General features: G+C 36.4%; 1 protein-coding gene across 6 annotated transcripts in view; it reads left to right on the top strand.

Annotated features, from left to right (window-relative positions):
* Positions 1 to 24712, top strand: part of LOC131158334 (uncharacterized) — a 118327-nt gene extending 93615 nt beyond the window's left edge. For 5 of the 6 annotated variants that reach the window (XM_058113124.1, XM_058113125.1, XM_058113123.1 and 2 more), the window contains 3 exons: positions 13873 to 13989; positions 23107 to 23163; positions 24173 to 24712. In XM_058113124.1, coding sequence (XP_057969107.1) covers positions 13873 to 13989; positions 23107 to 23163; positions 24173 to 24232 — 234 coding nt within the window. In that variant the 3' untranslated portion in view covers positions 24233 to 24712. The remainder of the gene's footprint in view (positions 1 to 13872; positions 13990 to 23106; positions 23164 to 24172) is intronic. The other variant, XM_058113126.1, reaches the window with a different exon arrangement.
* The last annotated feature ends 1745 nt before the right edge of the window (positions 24713 to 26457 follow it).

Raw genomic sequence — 26457 nt, 5'->3', positions numbered from 1 at the left:
ACTAGGCCTAGGCAAGAATTTTTTTTATAAATCATCATTTGGAAACAAGTTAAAAGCCAATTAAAAGTGAACGTTTGTTGAAAACACAATATATATATCATGAGCAACTAAAAATGTTTTTCATTCAGTGACAAGCTCTTTACATTGGGCTGTACTTTACATTCAACATTTTTCTCACCCCCTAGTCTTCATACATAACCACCAGAACAAAACACACGGTAAGTATCCTTATTGTCTTCCTGCTAACCCGTAATACATGTCAAAATGGTAGTATTACGGAGAACTTAACAAGTGGAGCTCTCCTTCAGTTTGAACCTGAGATTATTAAGGATAGGGTGAGCAACCACACGCTTAGTAGACATTCTTAACTCCCCCTTATTCAAATAAAGATTTCAATACTTAACACATGATTTCTTGTATGTATGCATGATCATAAGGTGCATGAACACACTCTTTATTCAAAACATTGTGCATGAACACACCCTTTATTTTTTAGGCAATCTGTTCATGTAAAGTGACCATCGCAAAATATCCAAATAGCATGCATTTATACACTTTATTTTTTTATTTATTTTTTCCAACATAGCAGTGCTATCCCAACTAAGTGCATATTTTATCTCAAACAAGTGCCAAATTCCAGCTTGACCAACCACTGCTTAATGCGTCAATACCAACAAGTGCCAAGTTCCTGCTTGGCCAACCCCCGCTTAATGCGGAAACACCCTCCGGAGGTTTAGGGCATTTGACCCAAGGGAGACACAATCTCTACTTGCTCAAATTCCACAATTTCACAGCCACAACAACACATGGTGCCATCTATTTCACACAATAACAATTCAACATATTCATACATAAACTTTGACATAGCAAGTAAAACCATCTTCCTTATAAGATGAATATCTATCACATGAAAATTTCGCAACTCAACAAGATATGCGACTATGATAGCCAAAGAAAACATATATGCATTATGCAGCCTTATCAATCAATTAGAGATAACAAGCTTAAATCTTCCTTATAGGATTCAACTTTATGCAAGTTTCTACCCTTGTTTCCTTTGGATACACAAAATTCCTAGGTGAATAAATAAAAATTAAGAACACCAACTTTATTTTGAGCTTCTTCTAAGTCAGTTTAAGCCTCCCTCTGAATTTCCTGTATTTCTCCTAATTCTCTCTGAATTTTCCTGATTTTTTTGCAGAGTTATCTCTCTCTCTCTCTCTAGAACTAGGGTTTTCAGCAAGAGGTTGTGGTATTCTTTTTTGTGTTCAGGCTGCTCTGCAGGGCTGGGAATGTCAAGACAGCAGCTAGGCACATGGCAGGGCAGTAGCAGCTGGTGGCAACGGGGGTCCTGCAGTCCTGACATCTGTGTGCTAGGTGTCTGCTGCTCGTTTTTCAGAGCTACCAGGTGGTGCTGCTGGTTTGTAGTGCTGCCAAGTGTCACACCTGGTTTCAGCATGCCCCATCCTTTCTCTCTCTTTCTCTCTCTCTCTGCCCCAACTCTTATGCTATTTATGTTTTAGCATGACCCTCATAATTTGATTTCATCTGAGCCCTCCTACCACTAAAGTAAAATAGAATTTCCAATATCAGTTAACACAACTCAAATAAAACTCAAATAAATTAATAACATGGCTAGTATGAACTTGTTTATTGCAAAACAAAGCAAGTCATGCTAATTTATCAAAGTAGTTTAAATTTACCATGGACTAAAGGGTATGTTCCAGTTAATTTTATATCTATTAGTAAACTTACTGAGCATTTGAATTGCTCAGTCACTTTCTTTTTATGATTCTATTGTGATTTAGAATTTGAATTGCTCAATCACAATTAGCTATGGGCATGAATCCAATGCTGTCTACTACTTTAACTTGTTGCCTTCTCTTGCCGCTTCTTCTGTTTCTATTTTACCATTGTAGATCCAATGTTGTCTAGAGCACCTTTCATTGGATAACTTGAAGAAGTTATTTGAGTTGTTTGTTAATGTTTAGAATGTGATCTATGTTATAGTTGGGAAATCATCATTGGGGAAGACGAGATATAATCATGCTTCATGAGTCTTCGATAGAGAGGTAGAGAGATCAAAAGCAGTAGCGAGAGTTCATTGGAGTTTATAGCCTAGTTTTGACTTTGGAGAGAACAAGAAATATGAGATTTCATCTATGCTCATCAGAGAAGATGGATGTTCTAGATTGGCTTTGAGCAACTCAAAATTATGGAAAGAAGAAGGAAGGCAGCCTAACTTTTGGGTCTTTAGAAATTCAGCTTAGTCAGAGAAGAGGATAGGTGATTCGGCTTCATCAGAGTTTAGAGAAAATAAAGTGGATGCTCAATGCCTCTAATCTAACAACATCAGTTAGATATAAAAAATGCTTTTGTTTTTTTTGCATGGAGATCTTCAGTAATGCAGCAACTTCTAGGTTTTTCTGCTTAGGGGAAGAAGGCGGTGTTGATTTGTCTTTTGTAGAAGCCCCTTATGGCATAAACTTTTCTCTTCGGGCATGGTATAGGAGACTTAGTGTAGTAGTAGTTTTTTCTCTTCATATATGTAGAGTGGATCAATGGATCATTGTTTATTCTGCCATGATACCTCCGAACTGAAAATTCTATTAATAATGTATGTGGTTGCATTGTCATTGATGATTATAAGGGAATGCAAGGGTTGGAACAATTAGAATATTTTAGGCGTTGAACTAGCTAGGTCACGTTCATGGATTTTTCAATCTTGAAGAAAATATAATGGATTTCTTTAGTGAAAAGAATGCTAGGATCCATCTCAGTGTCATTTGGATTTGCCCATTCCTCAAGAAAGAAGTGCTTGGACATGTACTCAACAATCATTAGTTTCTTATCGTATTGCTTATTATGTTTCTGTTCTTCACCTTCCTTGTCCTATGCATTCTTTTTCCTTGTCTATGTTCTTTGGTTCTATTCCTTCCTCACATGTTGAAGTGCTTGCTAACCTTGGGTTGAACCATGCAATGGATGTAGGAATGACTGCCTTGACCGCTTGAGGGACATGGGACTTGGTGGACCTTCCTCCTAATAAGGATTTGTTTTGGTGGTGTTGGGGTCTACACCATTAAATGTCTTCCTAATGGCTAAGGCTCGATTGGTTGCTATGGGGTACACCCAAACATATGGTGTTGATTATTTTGAGACCTTCAATCTTATTTCTTGACTAATTTTTGTTTGTGTATTGATCTTGTTAGCAGTTAATTTTGATTTACCCTCATACTAATTGGATCTGAATAATGGCTTCTTGTATGGAAATTTGCAAGAGGAGGTATACATGGAGCAATCTCTTGGGTATATTTTATTTATTTATTTTTTTGGGGGGTGGGGGGTGGAACGGTAAAGTAAGTAGGTTGCAGGAGGCTACTTACAGTCCTAAGCAATCTCCTCGAGCCTAGTTTGATAGATTTAGTGTTGTGATGTTTGCATTTAACTTTATCTAGTGCTAGTCTAATTATTCAGTCTTGGTCTGTAAAAAGGAGACGAGTTTGGTACTGAATTCTTATGTTAGTGCCAGATATGGGTGATTTTTTGCCCTTCCCAGAACGGTATCAAAGTCTCGTCAGAAAGTTGAATTATGTCATAGTCACTTGATATATCTTTTCCAACGAGTGTTGTAAGCTAATTTCTTGATTTTTTTAGAACATATCATTCGGATGCAATAATGATGCATGTGGGAGAAGTCTCTTATATCAAGATTGGGGTCACGCGTATGTTCAAGGATGTACAAATGAGTATTGGGTTAGGTCACCTTCTGACAGAAGATCTACGTAAGTATTGTAATTTTTTCGGTGTGAGATGCAAATATTTGCATATTAGGATATCTCAAAGGTGTAATTGAGAGAGCCTCTTATATGAGGATCAGAGTCACATTTATATTAAGGGATGTATAAATGCAGATTGGACCAGGTTACCATCTAATAGAATATTCACAACTGGATATTGTATCTTTGTTGGTGGTAATTTGGTTTCTTGGAAGAGTAAGGGGACAAATTGTTGTTGCCAAGTCAAGTGCTGAGTCAGAATATAGAGCCATGTCTCATACTACATGTGAAATTGTTTGATTAAACATTATTTTTGTTGGTGGTACTTTGATTTCTTAGAAGAGTAAAAAGCCAAACTTCTGTGGCCATTTCAAGTGCCGAGTAAGAGTTTAGAGCTATGAGTCATGCTACATGCGAATGTGTTTGGTTGAAGAACATGTTAGAAGAATTGGGTTTTCCACATTCTCGATTTATGGAGTTGATGTGTGATAACCAAGTTGCTATTCTTATTGCCTCTTGTTAGAATATCACTTTACCTAAAAGTTTAAGCTGTTTGGTTGTTGGCCAATAATGTATATCAAGCTTTATCACTCCCCAGCACGCGCAACCTGATAGCATGTTTAGAGATAGACACACGATAAATAACACGCATGATAGGGAACACAATAATTTTTGTAAACACCACATAATAAACATGGGCAACAAGACTAGAATCCAAGACCTCCTGGTAACCAGCACTGATGCCATGTTAGAATACCACTTTACCTAAAATATTAAGCTGTTAGGTTGTGGGGCCAACAATGTATATTGAGCTTTAACACCTCTAAACCTATCTTCAATGAGCAGAAAAAACACTAAGCGTGATGTGAGTACTTCCCTTATAGTTCCTTAACATTGTATAAGAGCCATGGTTGCCAGGAGGTTTTGGGTTCTAGCCTTGTTGCCTGCATCTATTGTTTGTTATGGATTGTCTTATTCTTTGTAATTGAGGTTGTTTATCATGTGTATCTCTTAATGTGCAATGAGGCTGCATGTGTGCAGTTTGATTGCTTGTGGAGAGATAAACACATAATAAAAAATACCTATAAGGGAATAAGATAATTCTCAACAAACAACAAATGAGGGCAACAAGACTACAACCCAAGACCTCTTGGAAACCATGCCTTTGATACATGTTAGATCACCACTTTACCTAAAAGCTTAAGTCGTAATGTTATGGGCCAAAACTTGTTTATTAGTTCGTGGGCCAACAATGTATATCAATCCTTAATAGTCATGTTGATGATATCATTATAACTTGTACTAGAGTTGGATTGGAGAAGTCAAAGGATGGGTTGATGCAAAATTTCAAATCAAGGACTTGGGTTGTCACATCCTTATTTTTGGCACATGACCGGTCATGACTCCATCCAAATCCATTGGAGGCACCAGGCCTAGGGAAGAATTTGCTTTGCAAAGCCATCGCTTGAATGAAGTATAAAGCCAATTAAGAGTATTTGTTAGAACACAACATACATAAATATATTTCATAGAGCAACCAAAAATTTTTACTTTCATTGACAAGCTCTTTACATTGGGCTGTGCTTTACATACAACATTTTTCACCCTCTCTAGACTAACTATGTATCTTCCAACAAATTACATGCTTAGTATCACTAGTATTTTCCTGCCAACTTGTCGTACATGTCAAAAATGACAGTTTCTTGGAAAACTTAACAAATGGGGCTCTCCTTCAGTTCGAACCTGAAATTGTTAAGGAGTATGTGAGTAACCACAAGCTCAATACATCCTTAATTCTCCCTTATCAAATAAGGATTTCAATACTTCAAGATATGATTTCTTGTATGCTTGCATAATCATATGGTGCATGAACACCCTCTTCATTCTAAGAAATATGCATGAGCACATTCTTTATACTAAGCAATCTCTTCATTTGAAATTGCCATCTCAAAACATTCAAAGAACATGCAGTTCAACATTTTTTTCAACCTAGCAATGCTGTCTCAAACAAGTGCTATTTTTTTTTTTTTATCTAAAGTTACTATCACAAAGCATTCAAATAGCATGCAATTCACCTTTTTTTTTTCGACCTAGCATTGCTGTCTCAAACAAGTGCAATTTTTATCTCGTACAAGTGCTAATTTCCATCTTGGTCAACCATCGTTTAAGATGGAAGTACCCTTCAGAGGTTTAGTGCCTTTCACCCAGAGATCCTACTTGGTAAAATCCCACAACATCATGGCCACCAACAACACATAAAATGCCAGCTATTTTATATTGTATCAATTCAATGGATACACAAACACAAGCTATGCCTAGCAAGTAAAACTATCATACTTATGAGATCAATATCTATCATATGTAATTTCCCAACTAAAACAAAATATGCTGCTATGATAACCTATGTGCAGCCATATCTAGTACTTAGAAATAACATGCGTAAATCTTTCTTTTTTAGGATTCAATTCTTCAATTTTCTCTTGATTTTCCCTGAATTTCCCTCACTTTCTGTAGAGTTCTCTTTCTTTTCCATCCTCTCCCCCCCCCCCCCCCCCCAAGAACCAGGGTTTACAGCAGCAATTTATGGGATTTTGTGACCTGTCGCTGCTCTCCATGGCTGAAATGGGTCAAGAGAGCAGTTACTTGCTGCCAGCTGCCTGCGAAGTGTCCCCTTCTAGGCTGGAAACATAGCAGGGCAGCAGCAGCTGGTAGCAACAAAGATCCTGCAGTGCTACCACCTGTGTGCCAGGTCGCTGCTGCTGGTTTGCAGTGCTGCTGAGCATCACACCTGGTTTCAGCATGCCACTGCTTTTTTTTTAATCCCCCTCCCCTTTTTTCTCCAGCTTATTTTATTTGTGATTTGACATGCCCCTCATAATTTCCTCTCATCTAAGTCTCTCCTACCACAAATAAATTGAATGCAATTTCCAATATCAATTAACATTTAATTAATGAATAACATGGTTAGTGTGAACTTGCTCAGTTCAAGAACAAAGTAAAAATCATGAAAATTCATCAAAGTAATTTAAAGTCACCGTTGCCTAATGGGTATGGTTATAGCATGGGTACTTTATGTTACTTTCATGGTATTGACTATTGAGATTTTATGGAGTAGGAAAGGTTTGAATCTATCTAAACGGAAATATTCCTTGTTCTTGCTAAGTGAGACTTGTATGTTGGGAGCTAAAAGACTCCTATAGATCCCAACCTGAAGCTGTCAAGGAATATTGGGCTGAACTTTGAAGGCAACCATCAATATAGGCAATTGGTTGGCAAGTTGATCTACTCTTTTATTATTATTATTTTTATTTATTTTAATTAATTTTTTTTTTTTTTACGGAAATGGCGCGTGGATGCAGGGTGCTGACATAAAACAACGTCGTTTTACACGCTTGTCAGTAGGGGTGCAAGTTGATCTACTTGGCTGTCATTAGACGTGACTTATGTTTTGCTTTGGGGGTGGTGATTAGTTTATGGAAAATCCCAAACAACTGCATTGGAAACTGTTTGTAGGATTTTGTAGTATCTCAAAGGCTCTCTTAGTAGAGTTATGATATATTCTAATGTAGATCAGGCTTGCTCTAGTGATGATCGAAGATCTACTTCTGGATACTAAGCGTTGTGGGAGGTGATCTTGTTACTTGGCGTAACATGAAACAAACTATGGGTGCAGTAGAAAACCAAGCTATGACTTGTACTATGAATGAGCTTATGTGGTTAAAAGATCTCATATGTTAAAAATGGGATTCTTGGCAGTGGGGCCAGTGGATGTGTTACGTGATAGCTGCCATCTATATTGCTAGCAATCCAGTGTTTGGTGAGAGGACAAAGCACATTGAAATTGACCCTTATTTTGTGAGCATGCTTTGCTGAAGAAGGTCATGAGGACTTCCTTTGTGAAATCAAAAGTTTTCATTTAAGCATGACTTGTCTAATGATTGTAACAAGCTAGGGTTATGTGATATTTATACACTTCTAGCTTGAGGGGAGTGTTAGAAGAGAATATGTTATTTTATTAGTTAGATTGTGTGAGTGGTGATATTTTTGTCCACAAGTTTTTCTTTATTGTTAGTTATATATATGGCAGGCTTGGAGCTACATGTTTGAAACTGCTGCCTCTTTTTTCTACTTTTTTTCTTCTCTTCTTCTCTTCATCTCTCCTCCATGTCTAACTTTACAACAGGTTCAAAGAAGGGGTTTTATCATGTTTTTTCCTTTGTTCTTTGCTTTTCTTTTGTTTCTTGAGGATTCCTTGTCCTGTTTTAGGTTGTAATCCCTTTTCCTTTCGTAGTACATCTTTTATAATCTAAAAAAATTGATCATCACAATTGGTATTAAACCTTGAGGTTAACAAAGAGGAAGGAAAAAGAGTGGCTATGACACATTGAAACTTTGCCGGCGAAATTGTATGCCAGTGCACTCTGATATTTGTGTCTTACATGTCTTCTGGAAACAATTGTTTTACAAGACAGTACTTACTCGATCTAGTAGAAATTAATGTGCCGAATGGACCTTTACAATTAATTAGTTCTTCAGCTATCATAAATCAGGTAATACTTGAATTGCCATGGTCTGCCTAACAATACATTGTAGTACTACTGACCATAAACATTGCAATGTACAAAGAATTTGTGCCCTTCGGGAGCTGAATAGATGGCGGGTTAACAGCCTCCAAATCAAGTACTATATTGAATAGGGTTCATTCGAAGATGACATTTTTCCCCCTAGATATGTCACTTTTTTCATACAATGATATTGTGGGAAAGGGTTGAACAAAGACTAAAGTTAGAAATAAGGGTTTTTGATGCAAATAGGTGTAGAAATAGAACAAGAAATTCAGAAATACAGACTGAGAGTTCAGAATAGTATTTCAACAACCTTCTTTGATTCAAGACCATAAAATAAAGAAAAGAAGAATGCTATGAATTTCAGTTTGGCAAATAAGGCAAATTCTGGGAATCACAGGAACTTAATTCTCAAATTAGTACTTGTTTTGGCACTGTTTTACCGAACAGTAACAGTGGATTTCTGCTAGCCTCTGGTGCTTTTAGCTGTGATGGAGGGACTGATAGGCACTGCAGGTCGAATCCTCTAAACCCTAGCCTCCAAATCTTCACTACCCTAGCTGGTCTGGAGCTGAGCTCAGGAGAAAAATCATCTCAAAGAAAAAATTGCAAAAACCTCCAGTGAAGTGGCTGAAGATTCCTATTTATGGTTGGCCTAAAGCTTCCAAGAGAAGCCAACTCATATTTTGCACATTACCCTCTCTAAAAACCTCATGTTCTAAAACCCCACCAAAAATAACTACAATCACAAACATACCCCTGAAATTTCTCAAAATGACTCCTCAAAGCTAATTTAACAAAATAAACCTACTGAAATTCAGAAATTGCAAAATAGCCCTAGCAGCCGTAAATAACCACACTTGACATAAACAGAAAATTAAATTTGTACTGCTGAATTGCGTTGTTCTCCCCTTCCTACAAATGACTTGCCTTCGTGCGAGTTGTCATCTTTGTTGCATGGCACATGTCAGGGTCAATCTTCAGGAATTCTTCCTCGCTAATCCATGAATTCTCATAATCAGGCCTGCCCGTCCATTTTACCAAGAATCTGAAATAAACTCCAGCCCTAGTCTTCACCTCTTGCACATCAATGGCATCCTCAATTTTTTCTGTGTTGCTAGAAGTGACTTTGGAGGAGTTCTTGCACTCAACACTTCGTATATCGCTAGGAATGGGTACAAATCAGCCACATTAAAGATTGATGATATGTCAAAGCTGTAAGGGAGTACATCTTCATAGGCATTTTCACCAAATTTTTGCTGAACTTTGCATGGTCCAATATTTCAACTTTTCAACTTGTGGTAAGTGCCAAGGAACACCATCACCCAATCACCAACCTGATACTCCTTGAACTGCCCATATTGATTAGCAGCTTCCTTGCAGAGTTGGTTCCAACTTTTAAGCCTCCTTCAGACTCTTTCTTGGACCTCTTTTAAATTTTCAATGTAAACAATAGTATCATCACTAGGCCTTGGCTGGTTAGGGACGTCCACAAGGTCAACAACCTGATTTGGATTTCTACCGTACACCACTTGGAAAGTACTTTGACCCATAGATCTTTTAATGGTGCTATTATAAGCAAATTCAGCTTGTGGTAAGATCAAATCCCATTGCCGAATGTTGTCCTTTGCAAGGCATTGCAATGAATTTACCGAACTTCTATTTACCATTTCTGTTTATCCATCTGTTTGAGGGTGATAGGCACTGCTATAATGCAATTTTGTAGCCAATGGCTTTCATAAGGTCTTTCAGAAATGGCTAAGGAACTTTGTGTCTCGATCAGATGTGATGGTCTTTGGTACCCATGCAATCTGACTACGTCCCGAAAGAAAGAGTTGTCATATGGGTTGCAATCAATGCCTTCTTGCATTTGATAAAATGAGCCATCTTTGAAAACTGGTCCACAACTGCAAAGATGGGGTCAAAATCCCTAGTTATTTGTGGCAATCCGAGCACAAAATCCATGGTAACATCAACCCATGGGGCTGTAGGTATTCATAAAGGAGTGTAAAGACCTGTATTCTGCTGCCGCTCCTTTGAAACTTGGCAAGTGTGACACCAATCAACATGCTTATAGACATCTCGGTGCATGGAACACCAGAAGTACCTTTCAGTCACTAAATTTAGGGTCTTGTACCTGCCAAAATGACCTCCTAAACTTCCCCCCATGTGATTCAGAAATCAAGTATTCCCTTAATGTACTTTGGGGAATACACAGCTTTACACCCTTGAACACATACCCATCTTTCACCAAAAAATCTGCACACACATCACGATCCCTAGCTACAAATTTCTCAAGAATTTCAAGAAAATAAGGGTCTTGTTCATATTGTTCCTTAATCAGCTCCAACCCAACAACACTAGCAGACAGGTTTTAGAAAATATGCCCTTCTACTCGATGCATCTCTCACCTTATTTTGCAAGCCAGCCTTATGTCTCAGTGTGAAGGTGTACTCCTGCAAGAATACCACCCATTTAGCATGCCTTTGGCTTAGCTTCTTTTGGGAATTGAGATACCTCAAGGACTCGTGCTCAGAATTCAAAATAAATTCCCTTTGAAAAGGGAGTATGTAGTTGGTATATTGGTGTAATTAAGGATATGTATGATAGTGATAACTAGTGTTAATACTACATGCAAGGAGTCTAGGGAATTTTCAATAACAATAGGTGTACAAGAAGGATTTGCTTTGAGCCCTTATCTTTTTGAACTACCGATGGATGAATGTACGAGGAGTATCCAAAATAAGGTTCCATGGTGTGCGTTGTCCGCTGTTGGCATCATCTTGATTGATGAAACTAGGGGCGGTGACCGTGGTGTAGAATCTATGTTTGGACTATGGAGAGATTCTTTAGAATCTAGAGGTTTTCGAATAAGTAGAAATAAGACAAAATATATGAAATGTAATTTGGATAAAATATTAAACTTGGTGGTCATGAAATTAATAGCACTACTGGATTTCGGTAACTTAAATCTATTATGCAAGTTGAAGGAGAAATTCGGGATCTTATACGGAGAGTTAAAGCAAAGTGGGTAAAATTGAAAAGTGCTTTGAGCATGTGTGTGATCATAGAATGCCCTTGAACTTTAAAGGAAAGCTACACTCATTCCAATGAGCAAGCAGATAAGCAAAAAAAATAGATTTTTCTTTCCAAATTCTCTTATGCAAAAAGAGCTAAAGTGCATACATCATATAGGAGATGCACAAAACACCTTAGGAGTCTGGTTCCCTTTTGGGACTATCCCTTATCTAGTCAACATCAAAAAAAGAAACCTTTCTTCTCCTTGTCTTTTTGATACTCTCTATGCTACTTTCAGCCTCCTATCTTTGGTATCTTCAATAAAAGGACTGAAAGACAGCGATTGCCATGGTCTTTAATTTCCACGAAACTGTTGAAATTTCCGTCGAAATTTCTGATTTTCGTCACCCTCAAAATCGAAATGGCAATCGATTTCCGTCTTGCATAATTTCCATTGAAATCTCAATGAATCATCCGAAATTTATCAAAACTTGAAATTTTAGCAAAATTTGTCAAAATTTATCAAAACCTCGAGAGTGAAGTGAAATTTCTCTTTTAATTTATTTTATTGAAACAAAAGGTTATCACAAGTGCTTTTGAAATTATATGAAAAAATAAACTTATAGTAATATTTTATTTAACCATTCATGTCTAAATTGTCAATATTTGTATAATAAATAATATTTAAATGATTTATGAATTTCATTTGCATTAACTGAATATGTTTATTGTACATTATCTTACAAACATGTTTGATATACATACTATTATACAACTTTTCCACCTCATACAAAACATAGATGTATTTAATTTGTAATATATTAGTCTTAAAACTTATATTTTTATGTTTGCTAACCATTTCCAAAGTTTCACAAAGAATTCCATGCTTTACTACTAGTTTCCGTTATTTTTTTTCAAATCGAAATCGAAATCGAAATCAACATCTTTCCGTACTTTTGGAGCTTTGAAATTCGAGTCGAAATTGAAATTTAAGACCTTGGTGATTGCAGTAGTGAGCTACGGAGTACCATTAAATCCTTAGTCTAGTAGGCCACTCATTCCTTGCTTTATCACCATTGCTTGCTGCCTTTGTTTTTTTAATAATATGGTATGCTTTGAAGCTGGCTGCGCTGCTATATTGTACTAGTTGTAGGGTGCTAGAGCTTTACTAATAACATCAAAAGTAGAGGTATTTGAGGGGTTGTTGCTTGCTCCTTGGGTCTGCTTTGTGAGTATTCACTTCCCCGTTTTGTAACTTCCCTTCTTTCGTCTGTCCATGATGCTGTATAAAGTGAGAAAGCCGCTATCTAGTAGGAGTCGTTTCGGTTGTATGCCACGAGGTTCCTATGGACAAGCGGACAAGTGATTCTTCGCTTTTGGGTGCAGGCAGCTCTCTACCATCCATCCCATTGCATTCGGTCGTCTCGTATTGTACTGTGCTGTGTTAGACCAGATGCATCTATGGAGTGAGAGAAAGGTATTGTAACTAATTATATATTTTTCATTTTTTTATTGATAGTGATCCCCATTCATTCCTAGATTCCTGTTCGAACTGAATACATGGTAGTGCTCTAGGGAGCGCAATTGCTAGAGCATGGGAGAATGAAGGGTAATGATTTCAGCAAGAGGGACTACTATAGTGAGTCTAGTGACTATTAAAGTCAAAAGGTGTGGTATAACAGCCTTTCCGAGTGAGCCCCTAGGATCTCCTGTACCCACCTTCTTCTACATGGATGTCAGCTGCTTTAACGGAAGATGGTAAGAAAGAAAAAAGGTAAGAGGCATTTGAACTAAGACGAGTCTCTTGAGCTCTTTGTAGCAGTGAGTCTAGATCGATTCCTAACAGTTTGCACATGGGTAAGCCCAGGAACTTCTTAACCAGTCTTACAAAATGTCCTCTTTGCAATAATAGGCTGTTCCGGTCCCTTTACTAGTTGGCACTCCATGGATCCTTGTTCTTTGTTATGTAGTTCCCTTAAACACAGTTTTTTGTGCATCTTTTGATGATATAAGACAGCTATAAGACCAGTATGCTATATGGATTAGAATGTTTAGAAACTAAGAAACAACATATTCAAAACGTAGAAGATATGAGAATGCTAAGGTGGATGAGTGTTAGATAAATTAAGGAATGAACATATTCGCCATGAGTTAGGGGTGGCAGTTGTGGAAGATAGGATAAGGGAGGGGTGTCTCAGCTGCAATGCAGGCTAAATATTGGAGGAATGAAGAGTAACGAGCTTGTTACTGTTAGTGGTAGTAGAAGGGGTATGGGTAGACCCAAAATAACTTGGAATGAGATAGTAAGTATTTAGTAACCCTTAATTTTTGTAGGAATTTGCCCACATTTGTGTAAGTTGGCGGAAAAGAATTCATGTAACTCCTAGTGGGACTTGAGGCTTTTTTTTTTGTTGTTTGTAACTTTTCAAAAGTGGAAATGCCATTTTCTGATTAACTTGGTTGTAAGATTGTTTTTTCTTTTCATTCATTATTTGTGTTGTTATTTATAGGTTGACCTGCTTCTTGGAAAAGCCTACTCAGATTGGGGCCACATTAGTGATGCTGTAACTGTTTATGATAATCTCATAGCTACCCATCCTGATGATTTCCGAGGTTTCTTAGCAAAGGTGCCTTCTTTTATCCCTTTCTTCTGAATCTTTCTAAATTGGTTAGGTTACTTTTTCCCCATTAATTTTATGATTGAAATATTGAATGTAGCATTGTGAAGTCCACATTTATTTCAATTTGCCAGCTAGAAAATAGTTGTTCATTTCAAAAAGGCCATTGTGCAACTTGGTCTCAAGTATGCAAACTCTGCTTTGAAAATCCAAGTCATGACATTTTTTCCTTTAATGGGAAAATGTTATTGATTACCAAAACATTGCATGTGGGGTTTGATGAAAATCTGAATTCATCATCCAACTGTTTTGTAATATAGTTTAGGACTATACAGTAATTTCTGTTAATGTTCTGGACATGAGAATTTACTGTTTGACCTGTTTGTCTACTTCCTATTTGACGCAGTTGCAGAGAAATGGTTTGGGGAATTTTACTTGTTTTCTTGTCTTTATATCCCTGTTCATTGGTTGTTCTCTTGAATATTTGGTAACTTATTTCAAATTGAACATGCTTTGGAGTGATGGCCATTTCCTGGAGGAATGGCATACATTTTCTTCTTTCATGGTCATGTATACTGATTTGGATTCAAGTACAATATCCAGACAACTACGCCTTGACCCTGTGGGCTGGGATCCTGGGACCACAATAGTTTGAAGGCCTTTTGTAGACGTACTCCAATGTTAAAAGTTTTTCATCCAAGTACTAAAACAGTAACTGCATGCAATTCTCATAAATTGCATAAAGTGAAAGCTTGGTGTGCAGAGCCCTTTGTATTAAATCAATACACACACACATGTTGTAAGGTTGGCATTTTACCTAAAACCTTAAGCTGTTAGGTACTGGGTCAACAATTTATATCAAGTTTTACCGTGTGAGATGACCACTTCACCCTCGACGCATTCTTTTTTAGTGTTAAGAGGTTTGCTGTTGCACTCTTGCAACTAATTCATAACTGTCCTTGAGCTAGAATGTTAAATAGTTGTATCAGATAAAAGCTCATCGCAACTTGGAACTGCAAACAAAGATTTGTGAAAAATGATGCTTTAATGTGTGAAGGCATAAGGAGAGGCACTTTAACCCTTATGATTTGATCTGCAAGCCTCAAGGCATTAAGACATTAGGCTTTTAAGAATTTTATGATTTTTAATTGGATTGAGCATCTAAATAATATGTGGGTTTATATTGAGGTAAGAAAGGAGAAGAAAAGAGAGGAGATTCAGAGAGATGTTCTGATTTGGAGGGGTGTATTACTTCTGCAAATGATATTTTTTTTTTACTCAACCACCCATTAAACACTTTTTTTTTTTCAATATATCCAATCATTTGTATTGTCTATCAAAAGAAATATTCTCCCTGGAAGGAGCAGCTTTGGTGAGCCGACATTGATATTAAAACAAAAAAGACAGCAATCTTCGGTTGTCTTTGTTAAGGCTTCATATATATTGTTGGCACACCAACAAAAAAATTAAGCTTTTAAGTAATGTGGGATCAGAGCCGTGGTTGTCAGAATAGGTCCTGCATTCTAATCTTCTTTCCTGTGTTTATTTTAAATTTGTTAAAATTATCCTTCTCCTGATAATGGCTGTTAATCATTGTTTGTTTATCTCTCCATGTGTGATTGGGCTGCATGTACTAGGGAGTTTTAAGGCTTAATATGCATTTTTAGCTCACAATCTAAAAGCTTAAGTTTTTTGGTAAAGTGGTAATCCTACAGTCTTCCCTAGTCTCTTCCTACCATCCTTAAATAAGAAGAATATTCAGCTACCATTCCTTTGCTTCCACATCATTGGGATTAGTAAAAGCTGTTCCTCCCTTTCCAATGACAGATCGCTGATTTTCTAGTGAAGCTTATTAGGAAATAAATTTCAAAGAAGAGGCAAAGAAAGTGGGAGAATGAGGACGAGAAAAGCTAGATAAATATTCACTAGCAATCCATATAACATGTCAATAATGTGTGTGTGTGTGTGTGTTTTTTTGTTTTTTTTGTTTTTTTTGTCTTGTTTAAAAGAAAGTAGAGAGGGAGAGTTGGCTGAACATGAGGAAGGAGAGTAGTAGACATCTTATTGTCATCACATTTCTTGTATTTATTTTAACACTTGTTTTAAATTGTAAGTGTGCCTTTGCACTATTGCAATTCATATATTTGCATTCATGTGTGTGTATATAATTGTATATGCATATCTACATGGTTGTCTTATCATTGACCATATAAAAAAATTGGAAGGTGAAATTTTCCTTACTTGATTGTAGGCACCCCATTTTGTCTATAGGCTTGCTAACCCAAACCCAATTAAGTTTGACAAAATCCAATTGATGCAGTGATGTAGGACACAAACTGAAATAACTTACAGTGGGAGAAAGGAAGAGACTTTAGGGAGACAATTAGAAAGACCAAGGGAGAGATAATAGGATAGAGAATAGATGGTTGTCTTATCATTGACCGTATAAAAAAATTGGAAGGTGAAATTTTCCTTACTGATTGTAGGCACCCCATTTTGTCTATAGGCTTGCTAACCCAAACCCAATTAAGTTTGAGAAAATCCAATTGATGCAGTGATGTAGGACACAAACCGAATTAACTTACGGTGGGAGAAAGGAAGAGACTTTAGGGAGACAATTAGAAAGACCAAGAGAGAGATAATAGGATAGAGAATAGAATTGGGACAGAACAGAGAATAGAATGGAGAGATGAGAAAATGGAAGCGGAACAGGGAAGGAACAGGAGGGGGAAGAGGAAGAAGGAGAGGAGAGGATAGGGCTGCTCAAAAGAGAGAGAGAGGGAAATAGTTTTGGAGATACAACAACAACAAGAAGAAGCCTTAAGTTTCCACTAGGAGGGGTCAACTAAATGAACCCTTTTCCATCAATTCACACGATCGAGGGCATTTTTCTCAGCGAACTTAAGAGCTATTATGTCTCATTCATGTTATTTAAGGTCTACAAATAGCCTTTCTAATACCAGTAACAAAGACTAGCTAACTCCTCATTGGTGCATTATTTGGCTTGCGTTTCAAATGCAAAAATCATCTAAGCTGCCTCCCTTGTATTATCTTTTGCCCATTCTATGCGTAGTTTATTGTGAATTTGTTCGTTCTTCAATTTATCTTTTAATATTATACCACTCATCGTCCTTAGATTTCACATTTCAGCAACTTTTATTTTTTGGATATGTTGTTTCTTATTTTTCTAACATTCTAATCCATAAAACATGGTTGGTCTTATAGCCGTCATGTTGAAATTTCCTTCTAAGGCTATTATACAAGATCACACGGCAAGCCCAAAACACACCTCCATTTTATCCATCTTGCTTCAATTCTATTTATTACATCCTCTTCAATTTCTCTTTCCGCTTGCATAATAGATCCAAGGTATTAAAATCTACTAGTGTTATTAATTTCTTGACCATCAAGTTTAATCTTATATATGATATTTCTCCTTATATGGCTAAAATTAAATTGCATATGTTACAGAGATAGTTTAGGATAATTAGCTTGTAAATAAATTAGTTGAAATATTTTAGTTTATATTTAGATTGTATATAGCAGAAAATTAGGTTGTAAATAATGCTGAAAATCTGGCAGCTTTTAGGCGTTGAAAATGTGCTGAAAATTGGGCAACAACTATGTAAATATCTTCTATATGTAATGAAAACAAACTTGATGGAAAGGGCATTCAGACCAAAATTAACACTTGTCACTCTTATACTACTGTTTTGTTAGTACCCTATCTTCTATTGCTCTTCCCAAGTCTATTTCTAAAGTCCTATCCCATTCTAGGTGGAGGAATGCAATTATAGAAGAGATGCATGCTCTACAAGATAATGATACTTGCGACTTCGTACGTCTTCCTCTTGATAAGTCTGTGGTTGGTTGTTGTTGGGCGTATACTATGAAGGTTAATCTAGATTGTCCCCTAGCTCGATTGAAGGCATGCCTTGTTGCTAAGGGATATACTCAAGTGTATTGCTAGACTATTCATACATGTTCTTCCCTGTAGCCAAACTTGCCTCAATACGTTTGTTCATCTCCTTAGCCACCACCTATCACTGGTGCCTCTACACCAATTAGATATGAAGAATGTTTTCCTACATGGTGATCTTTAGGAGGAGGTCTATATGGAGCAACCACCTGGGTTTGTTGCTCAAAGGGATTAGGCTTAGTGTGTCGGCTCAAGAAGTCACTATATGATTTAAAATAGTCTCCAAAGGCATGGTTTGGTCACTTTAGTGTTGTAGTACTTTAGTTTTGCGTTCAGAGGTATGCAGTAGATCATTTGGATTGTATAGTCATATTTTATTTGGAAGGATTTTGCTTATTGTGTACATAGATGATATTATGATTACTGGTGCTGATAATCTAGGTGTTCATACCCTAAAGCATTTCTTACAGACTAAGTTTCAGACAAAGGATTTGGGACTATTGAAGTACTTCTTGGGTATAGAAGTATCAAGATCTCTTATCGGAACCATCTTGTCGTAGAGGAAGTATGTTTTTGATCCTTTAGATGAGTCTGGATTGTTGGGATCCAAACCCGTTGATACACCTATGGATCCTAACAGTAAGCTAGTGCCAGATATGGGTGATTTGTTGCCCAATCTAGGATGATATCAGAGACTTGTTGGAAAGTTGAATTATTTCACAGTCACTCAGCCAGATATATCTTTCGTAGCAAGTGTTGTGAGTCAATTTCTTGATTCTCCGAGAACAAGTCACTGGGATGTAGTAATTTGCATCTTGAGATATCTCAAAGGTGCACCTGGGAGAGGTGTCTTATATCAGAATTGAATTTAGAGATATACTGATGCAGATTGGGTTGGATCACCTTCTGATAGAAGATCCACAACCAGGTATTGTATCTTTGTTGGTGGTAATTTGGTGTCTTGGAAAAGTAAGAAACAAATTGTGGTGGTCAAAGTATAGGGTTATGGTGCACACTACATGTGAACTTGTTTGATTGAAGAACATGTAGGGCTATGGCACACCCTACATGTGAACTTGTTTGGTTGAAGAACATGTGGGGCTGTGGTGCACATTACATGTGAACTTGTTTGATTGAAGAACATGTTGAAAGAACTAAGTTTTCCATATACTCATCATGTGGAGTTGATGTGTGATAATCGACGAGCTGCTATTCATATTGCCTCCAACCTAGTTTTCCATAAGCGGACAAAGCACATTGAAGTTGATTGCCACTTTATGTGGAAGATACTTGTATAGAATGTCATTACAACCACTTATGTGAAATCTGAGTTTCAGCTTGCTGATTTGTTCACTAAAGCCTTGGGAGGTGCTCGTGTGAAATTCATTTGTAACAATCTAGGAGCGTATGATATATGCTCCAGTTTGAGGGGGAGTGTTAATGGTTATTTAGCTATTTGGTATTATTATTATGTGTTAAATTTTGTTAGTAATAAGTGTGAGTTAGTAAAAGTATTATGGTTATTCCTATTGTATTTGATAGATATCATAAATAGAGGGAGAGACCTATCATTGAGTTTAGGTCTTCAATTTCACCCAATTATTCAACAAAGACCATTCACAAACCTAGTCACTGTGTGATGTGTGACCTCAACAATACCACTCCTAAGCAATAGCTCCTCAAAATTCTTAATATAACTTGCTATGGTCCTGGTTTGTCAATTGCTCAAAAGGTTCACTTGAAGGTTCACTAAACAATTTGTTCTTATAGGAAGGATCGAGGTACTTATATTTCAACTATTGTCTCGGAACTTACCATTGGGCAATAGGAGGTTCATCTAACCTTTGGAGGCTTTGTTAATACTTCTTGGCTAGTCCTACAAGTTTCATCATGGTACCTTTCATGGTACCACTCAAAAGTAATCCTCCATGTCTTCTACAATCTAGGAAAGAATTTTGATCTAATTTTATAGTTATGTACTATTAGTAACATCTCCATAGTCGTCTTATATAACTCAGATGTTACATGCCTAAGCCCATCTATTATATGATTCTATTATGCCCACTAACAATGTAGTGAGCCATATGTGCATGGTTTCACATTAAACGGCCTAATGAACCATCATGCCGCTCCGGAAGGGTCAATTAGTGATTCATTTGTGTTAATATTGCTGTGTGAAATCTTGTATTCAATGGTATTTCATGAGGCTTAAAAACACACTTACATGTGATTTGTAACACTTAGGGTTCTTTGAGAGTATTGAGAGAACAACCGTGGTGACTATGACACCTTGTGAGGTACTGTTGAGCCATTCATTTATTGCTCGAGTTTTAACGTCAAACTTTGAGTCTATAAAACTCAACTATCTTTCTCTTACTGGATTCCCTTTGTCAACTCGTCGTTGCTCTTGCATTTGCCAGCCTAGGTGTGTCAAAGTACTCTAGGAAATGTGGAGTTTTGAAGGGTGGTTGTTGAGGGATTTTCTGATTGTGCATGGGGCCACACCTCTGATCAAATGAAGGTGAAATTGCAGGGTTTGTTGTTTCAAGGTGCCTGTTTTTAATGGTGAGGGTGGTGTGATGGAATAATACCTATGAATTAGGGTTTCTGTTCAAGAGCTGTGACTATAATTTTCAATTTTCTGACAATGAACAGTGTTGATGCATTTCTGAGGACTTCAAATGCCTTTATAAGTGCAAAGTTTCCCAGATCCGATCAGAACAGTGATGGAGATAATGTGGTGGTTGTTTAGGTTTGTGCAAAAGTGTACAGCAGTGGAAGATTGTGGATTTGAATTGAAGTGAATTTGATTGCAAATTGATATAGGAGAGAAACCGAAACTGGAAATGGTTAGAGAGAAAAAAATTAAGGGAGAGATTTAGAAAGAAGAAGAGAAGAATAAGAGAAAGACAGCATGATATAGAATAAAACGGGCAGAACAGAGAATAGAAGTTAAGATTCAGTGAGAAAATGGAAGAAGAATAGAGAAGGGAAGGGAGGGGGAGGAGAGGAGATGACTGCAAGAAAGGGAGAGGAAAAGAGCTTTGGAAATATGGAAACGAACTGAAAACATATTTACATGGAGACCCAACAAAACAAGAAATTACACAATAGGAAGAAAAGTTTAATACAAACATAATTTCCTAAATTTACGCCTAAAAGAGATATGCGGAGTGGGTGGCCTAAAAGATGTAAGTGGTCCTCCATCACGCATGCTCATAATTCCATAGAAAAATTTAGAGGATTTAACCTATTAATGTTTAGAGTGTAATTTGGATAATTTTATGATTAGTTTTTTTTAAAAAAAAATTAATATTCTTGCTTTTCTTTTATAATTATGGATTTTATGAATCATATAGAAGGAACTCATATTAAAATGGGTCATTATATGTCAAAAGGATACTAAAAAGGGATCATGGGGTTGCCATCGAGTGCCTGAGAAGATTGGGCATGCTTCTAGTGTTAAAAATACATCTTGTAACTGTGGACACATTTATAAACTGTTGGATGCATGTCGAAGTCCAACACGGATGTAGAAGCGTGTGTGCTACATAAAAATGCCAAAAGGGTACTCTTAAGAGTCATGTGGAGTGGATGGATCGTTACCTTTGTTTATGTTAGGGACAAAAGGAACTTGGCAGTCAAGGCTAGAGTTAGTAGCGGTTTGGTTGAGATTTCTTCTTCTGGGCCAACACTAGATGCGATATTCACCATGAATCCAGTTATTTCAAGAACTTCAGAATATTTATTTAATTGTGGAAAGTGTCATAACAATTGCTTCTATGTGTCTTAAAGTTTCTTTTCTCAAAATGAGAAGCAGATGGCCGTGATCCATGCTAACTATGTTCTCTTTGTTATCCTTTCACAAATGTTTTGAGTAATAACATAGAAATAATAAGCTTATTGAAGTACCCTGAGTTCAAGCTCTGGAGATCCGAAATATGTGCCTTGTCTTTTGTACAATAGGCAAACTAAAGTTCAATCCTTTACTTCTATAGAAGTTGTGTTTGCATTTTTTTTTTTTTAAGATTAGGGAGGGCAAGAATTTAACAAAGCAACAATGAAAATAAGGGCCTATTTTGTATCATTGTTGTTTTTTGTTTTCTATTTCTGTTTCTCCATAGTAAAAAAACAGATTATGAAAATGCATTTATTTATATTGTCAATTTTCAATTTTTGTTGTCGGTTTTCAGTTGTTTGCCAAAAAATTAAAAACCAAATTTTATGGTTTTTAGTTGTTTTGGCAACTTGTCGTTAGAAGTTTTAATATCTAGAAATAGTTTTAATGGATTCAATTATTTATTTTATACACTTTTAAATTAAAATCAAAATTAAATGGTCATATGAATACAAATATAATTAAAATAAAAATATAGATAAATTTCAAAAAATAATACTAAAGCCCCAATTACAAAACACTTTTACTATTTTTCAATTGCCATGCCCAATAAAATTTTTATTGCAAAGTAAATTTTAAAAATAGAATAATTAAGTAAAATAGTTATAATAAAATTTATTTTTACTATAATAATTTTTTAATATGTATTATTTGTAATTTTATTATTTTAATCATATTTTTATAATATTTTAATTTAAAGATGAAAATGATCATTTTTTAAAGTTTTTAATTTGTATTAGTTTTATAAATGTTGACCAAACAGGTTGCTAGTTTCTAGTTTTTAGTTTTAGTTTTCGTTTTTCGGTTTTTATATCTAGTCTTCGTTTCTCTAATTTTTGATAGTGATACCAAATGGCCCCTTACCAAGCAATCTTGATGACTTCAGTATGCTTCAAAAAGGCCATGCTGCTGGAGTTCTGGATAGCTTTTGATTTCAATAAAGCTCTGGGGCTGGGGCTGTAGGGGGGTGTGCAGGACTCTTCCTAGGTAGTCTAGAAAGTGCTTTCAAGGTCAGATCTAGACAGTTAAATATATCGTGAAAACGACAATATGATATTACTAATTGCTGGAAGGGACACAGTTATGTTGTTCAATACTATGAAGCTGCTAATTATAAGTGACCTGAGGTTGGAAAGAGCACCGGTCAAAGAATAGCTCTTTCCCTTTACAGTACGTGTCAACTGTGCCCCCTTTTTTTTTCATTCAGTTGTCAGTTTTCAAATTATTGTCTTGTTTCTCAATGAGTAGCTCTGTTGATCTCTGGATATATTGATATGAATTGCTTATCAGTTTATTTACTCTTTTCCAGGGAATTATTTTGAAAGAAAATGGCAAAATAGGAGATGCAGAGAGGGTTTTTATACAAGTGAGTATATTTGATTTGTGCACTCGTACAAATGTTTCCCTTAGTAGTTGTGCCATCAATGTGTGATGATTTCTTCTGTCATATATCCCCTTATCCTTTATTATTGATTTTTAACAACAGAAATCTACATGCACTTGGGTCATAAGCCAAGCTTGTTCAGATGCTTGCCTGTGATCAATTGTCTTGTGCACATTAGTTGGGCAACCATCATGTGTAAATACTAGTATACATTTTTTTCTTTGATTAGGGATTTAGTGAAAATGGGGAGTGACTTCTCAGTCATATTGATGTTTCCTTGTGGTTACGTTTGCTTGGAAAGCTTTTCAAGGGAGGGGAAGTATTCATCAATCTTGTTCTCACTAGCTCTGTAATTGTATTTGCATGGCCTCCCTCATTAAAAACACATTGCCTACAAAGCTGATAATAATAATTGCTTTGCTTTACAAGTTTACCTCTTGACTCGTGTTTACATAATATGTTATGTTTACATAATAGTTTGCTTACTACTAAAGCTTACATAGTTTTTGGTGCTTGTAAATTTGTCCCTCTCATAAACTCACAATTTACTTTCGAGTTAAGCTACAGCTAGTGTGCATGGCCGTCCACATGATGGGGAGTGTTTGACATAAGATGACTGGGGATGACTGATGCATGCTTATTCATGTGCCATTCGTATTTTACATAAACGCAACTTTAACCTTTTTTTCTTTCTTTCTTTCTTTTTTAACCCTTTTGGGCTGGCAGAGAAAGGGAGGTGGGCAAAAAGCATACTAGCCCATGCTTGGCCCAAGTCTCTATTTTCTGCAGTCTACACAGTTAATTTTCTAGGAGCAGGACCCGACTTGAGATGCTGTGTCTTGTCTGAATAATTCCAAAACCTAGCCCCTCGGTTCCTTTGAAAACTTGGAACAAGGCCATTTTGTGCGTACTGAATATATGAGCTGTTTCTAATCATTTGCGTAAATTAAATAGAAAATTGAACTCATAATTTACTGTTGTATTTGTGTAGGCACGCTTTTTGGCTCCAGAGAAAGCCAAGGCACTCGTGGACCGATATTCAAGAAAATGATTCCACTATGTGTTCAGCAATCAGCACCTTCTGTATAACTCAGTTGGGGAATGTGACAGAAGTTTCTCTTTTATTTTTGTTTCTTTAGTATTCAGTAATTGGCTGCAACTGCTATTCCATAGCTAGAGGAGATTATTATTCATAATGATCAAGAATGTCTACTCTGGATGATTTTCTTCAAAATTCGGTGAAGCAGCCATATGGATGCAGTCGCTACTTAAAGGTACTCTTTATGGGGAATTGTTGCAGCTACTATACCCTAATTTCTCTTTTCTCAATAATAGATAAATGAAAATTTATATTTTTATTAAATATAAAAAAGTATTAGTAAAAAACTCTAGCATGCTCATCAATCATGACAATGTGAAGGTCTGTGCTGTCAAAGGAACTGTATCCTAGCTTGCTGCAAGCTGTGCTGTGCATTACAGTGTAAGATATGGTCAAATAAGTCGTAATTAAGAGTTTCATTGATTTCTGGAATATGTTGAAAATAGAATCTACACTGTTGTGAGGTTGTCATTTTGAAGCAAATGAACACAAAAGCTTGCATAATCCCAATGGGCTTAGAATAGGTGAGGAATGACAATTCCTAGCATTATGTTTTGTTAATGGAGTAAATATGATGGGAATTGGAAAGCTGATTGTCTAGGAATATAATTCCCTCCTCCAGCTGCGGCTCCTGCCTTTGCAAGGAGAAGAGGATCATCTCTCCTCTACATTCTCAACATGTTGACACAAAAATTAATGATCACAGCAATCACTTCTTAAAATATGGTTTTTTTGCATAAGAAAATATGTTAAACCTTGTTTGCCTCGTTTTGATCCGTCTCACATTCAGCCTTTCTGTGCACGACAGCTTCAACCTCGGTGTCGGCCCCCTCCACCTCCGAGGTGAAATGGCCATGAAAACTCCATTCTTTCCAATTTCACTTACGAGAAGCTCCGCCCTCTCCAAATGGTTTCTAAGAGCGGATCTAATACCAAGACGACTTCTTTCTCGGGGCAAGTTCTTTATTTCGCACATCGGTTATATCATATGAGGATTGTAACAGGGAAAAATTAAAAGGTTTCTGATTCTCTCTCTTTCCCACAGTTCTTCAGAATAATTGTGCATGTTTCATTCAATCTGAAAGCCATCCCCACACTCGAAATTCTCGTCTTATTTAAATCCTAACCATAATATAGTCTCTCTCAACATCCAACCTTTCCACCACTATAACGACGGCCACCCTCACCACCATTGACCCCTCAAACTATGGATTCTGATGCACTTCTCAAGGCCCTGAACTCCGTCCCAAACCATTATAGTCGACCTGCAACGACCTTCAATTCTACTAATTAATGGTTGCAACTTTCATCATTGGTTGCGTTGAATTACCCCGAAAGGATTAAAGATGAAAATTTTGATGTCTTCCAACTGGATTTTCTATTGAATTCAATGGAAATTTTAAGAATTGTAAATGTAGGAGTCGCTACAATATGAATCTATACTAGTCATGGACGTACTATATGCATATTTTAAGATTCTCTATTTTTTAATATTTTTAAAAAATTATAAAGTAAATAAAAAAAATTAAATAGTAGTAAGAGTATTTTGAAAATTGAACATTACTATCTAGTTTTTTTAGGGCATCGTTTAACATGTAAAGTCCTTGCCTAAATTGTGACCGTTGATTTTTAAAGTGTGTTGGTGTCAACAAGTCGGCCATGTAAAGAGGATACATGGCTTCCAGCAAAGGCTCTCTCTCTCTCTCTCTCTCTCTCTCTCTCTCTCTCTCTCTCCATACACACAAAGCAAAAGCATGGCCTTTCAAAACTCCTAACTGACTTTTTGATAATTTTGAATTGCATGCAAAATTAGCAAATAAATGTTGAGCAATTAAATATCTCGTTTAATTTTTTTTATTCTTTAAATGTGAAGAATGTACACGTTTCCATTTATGATTACGAGAAGAAAGAAAAAATTTATTGATTATTTATTTCTATTTTAAATCCATATGTGCATGCTCTCTCTCTCTCTCTCTCTCTCTCTCTCTCTCTCTCTCCATATAATTACTTGAATGATGGAAAAGAAATTGCTAAAACACTTTTATAGATCGCTTTATTAAAAAAGTGAGAAAACCTCAAGAAAATCACAAATATAATTTTTTTAAAAAAATTTCAACCATGTAATATAGAAGAGGGAAATGACCAAAGAAATATTTTAATCGAAACAAGCCAATCAC

This window comes from Malania oleifera, chromosome 6 (assembly GCF_029873635.1).
Source record: "Malania oleifera isolate guangnan ecotype guangnan chromosome 6, ASM2987363v1, whole genome shotgun sequence".
NCBI lineage: Eukaryota > Viridiplantae > Streptophyta > Magnoliopsida > Santalales > Ximeniaceae > Malania > Malania oleifera.
Note: the sequence above shows the minus strand (reverse complement) of the source record. Positions and strands in the feature narration are given on the sequence as shown.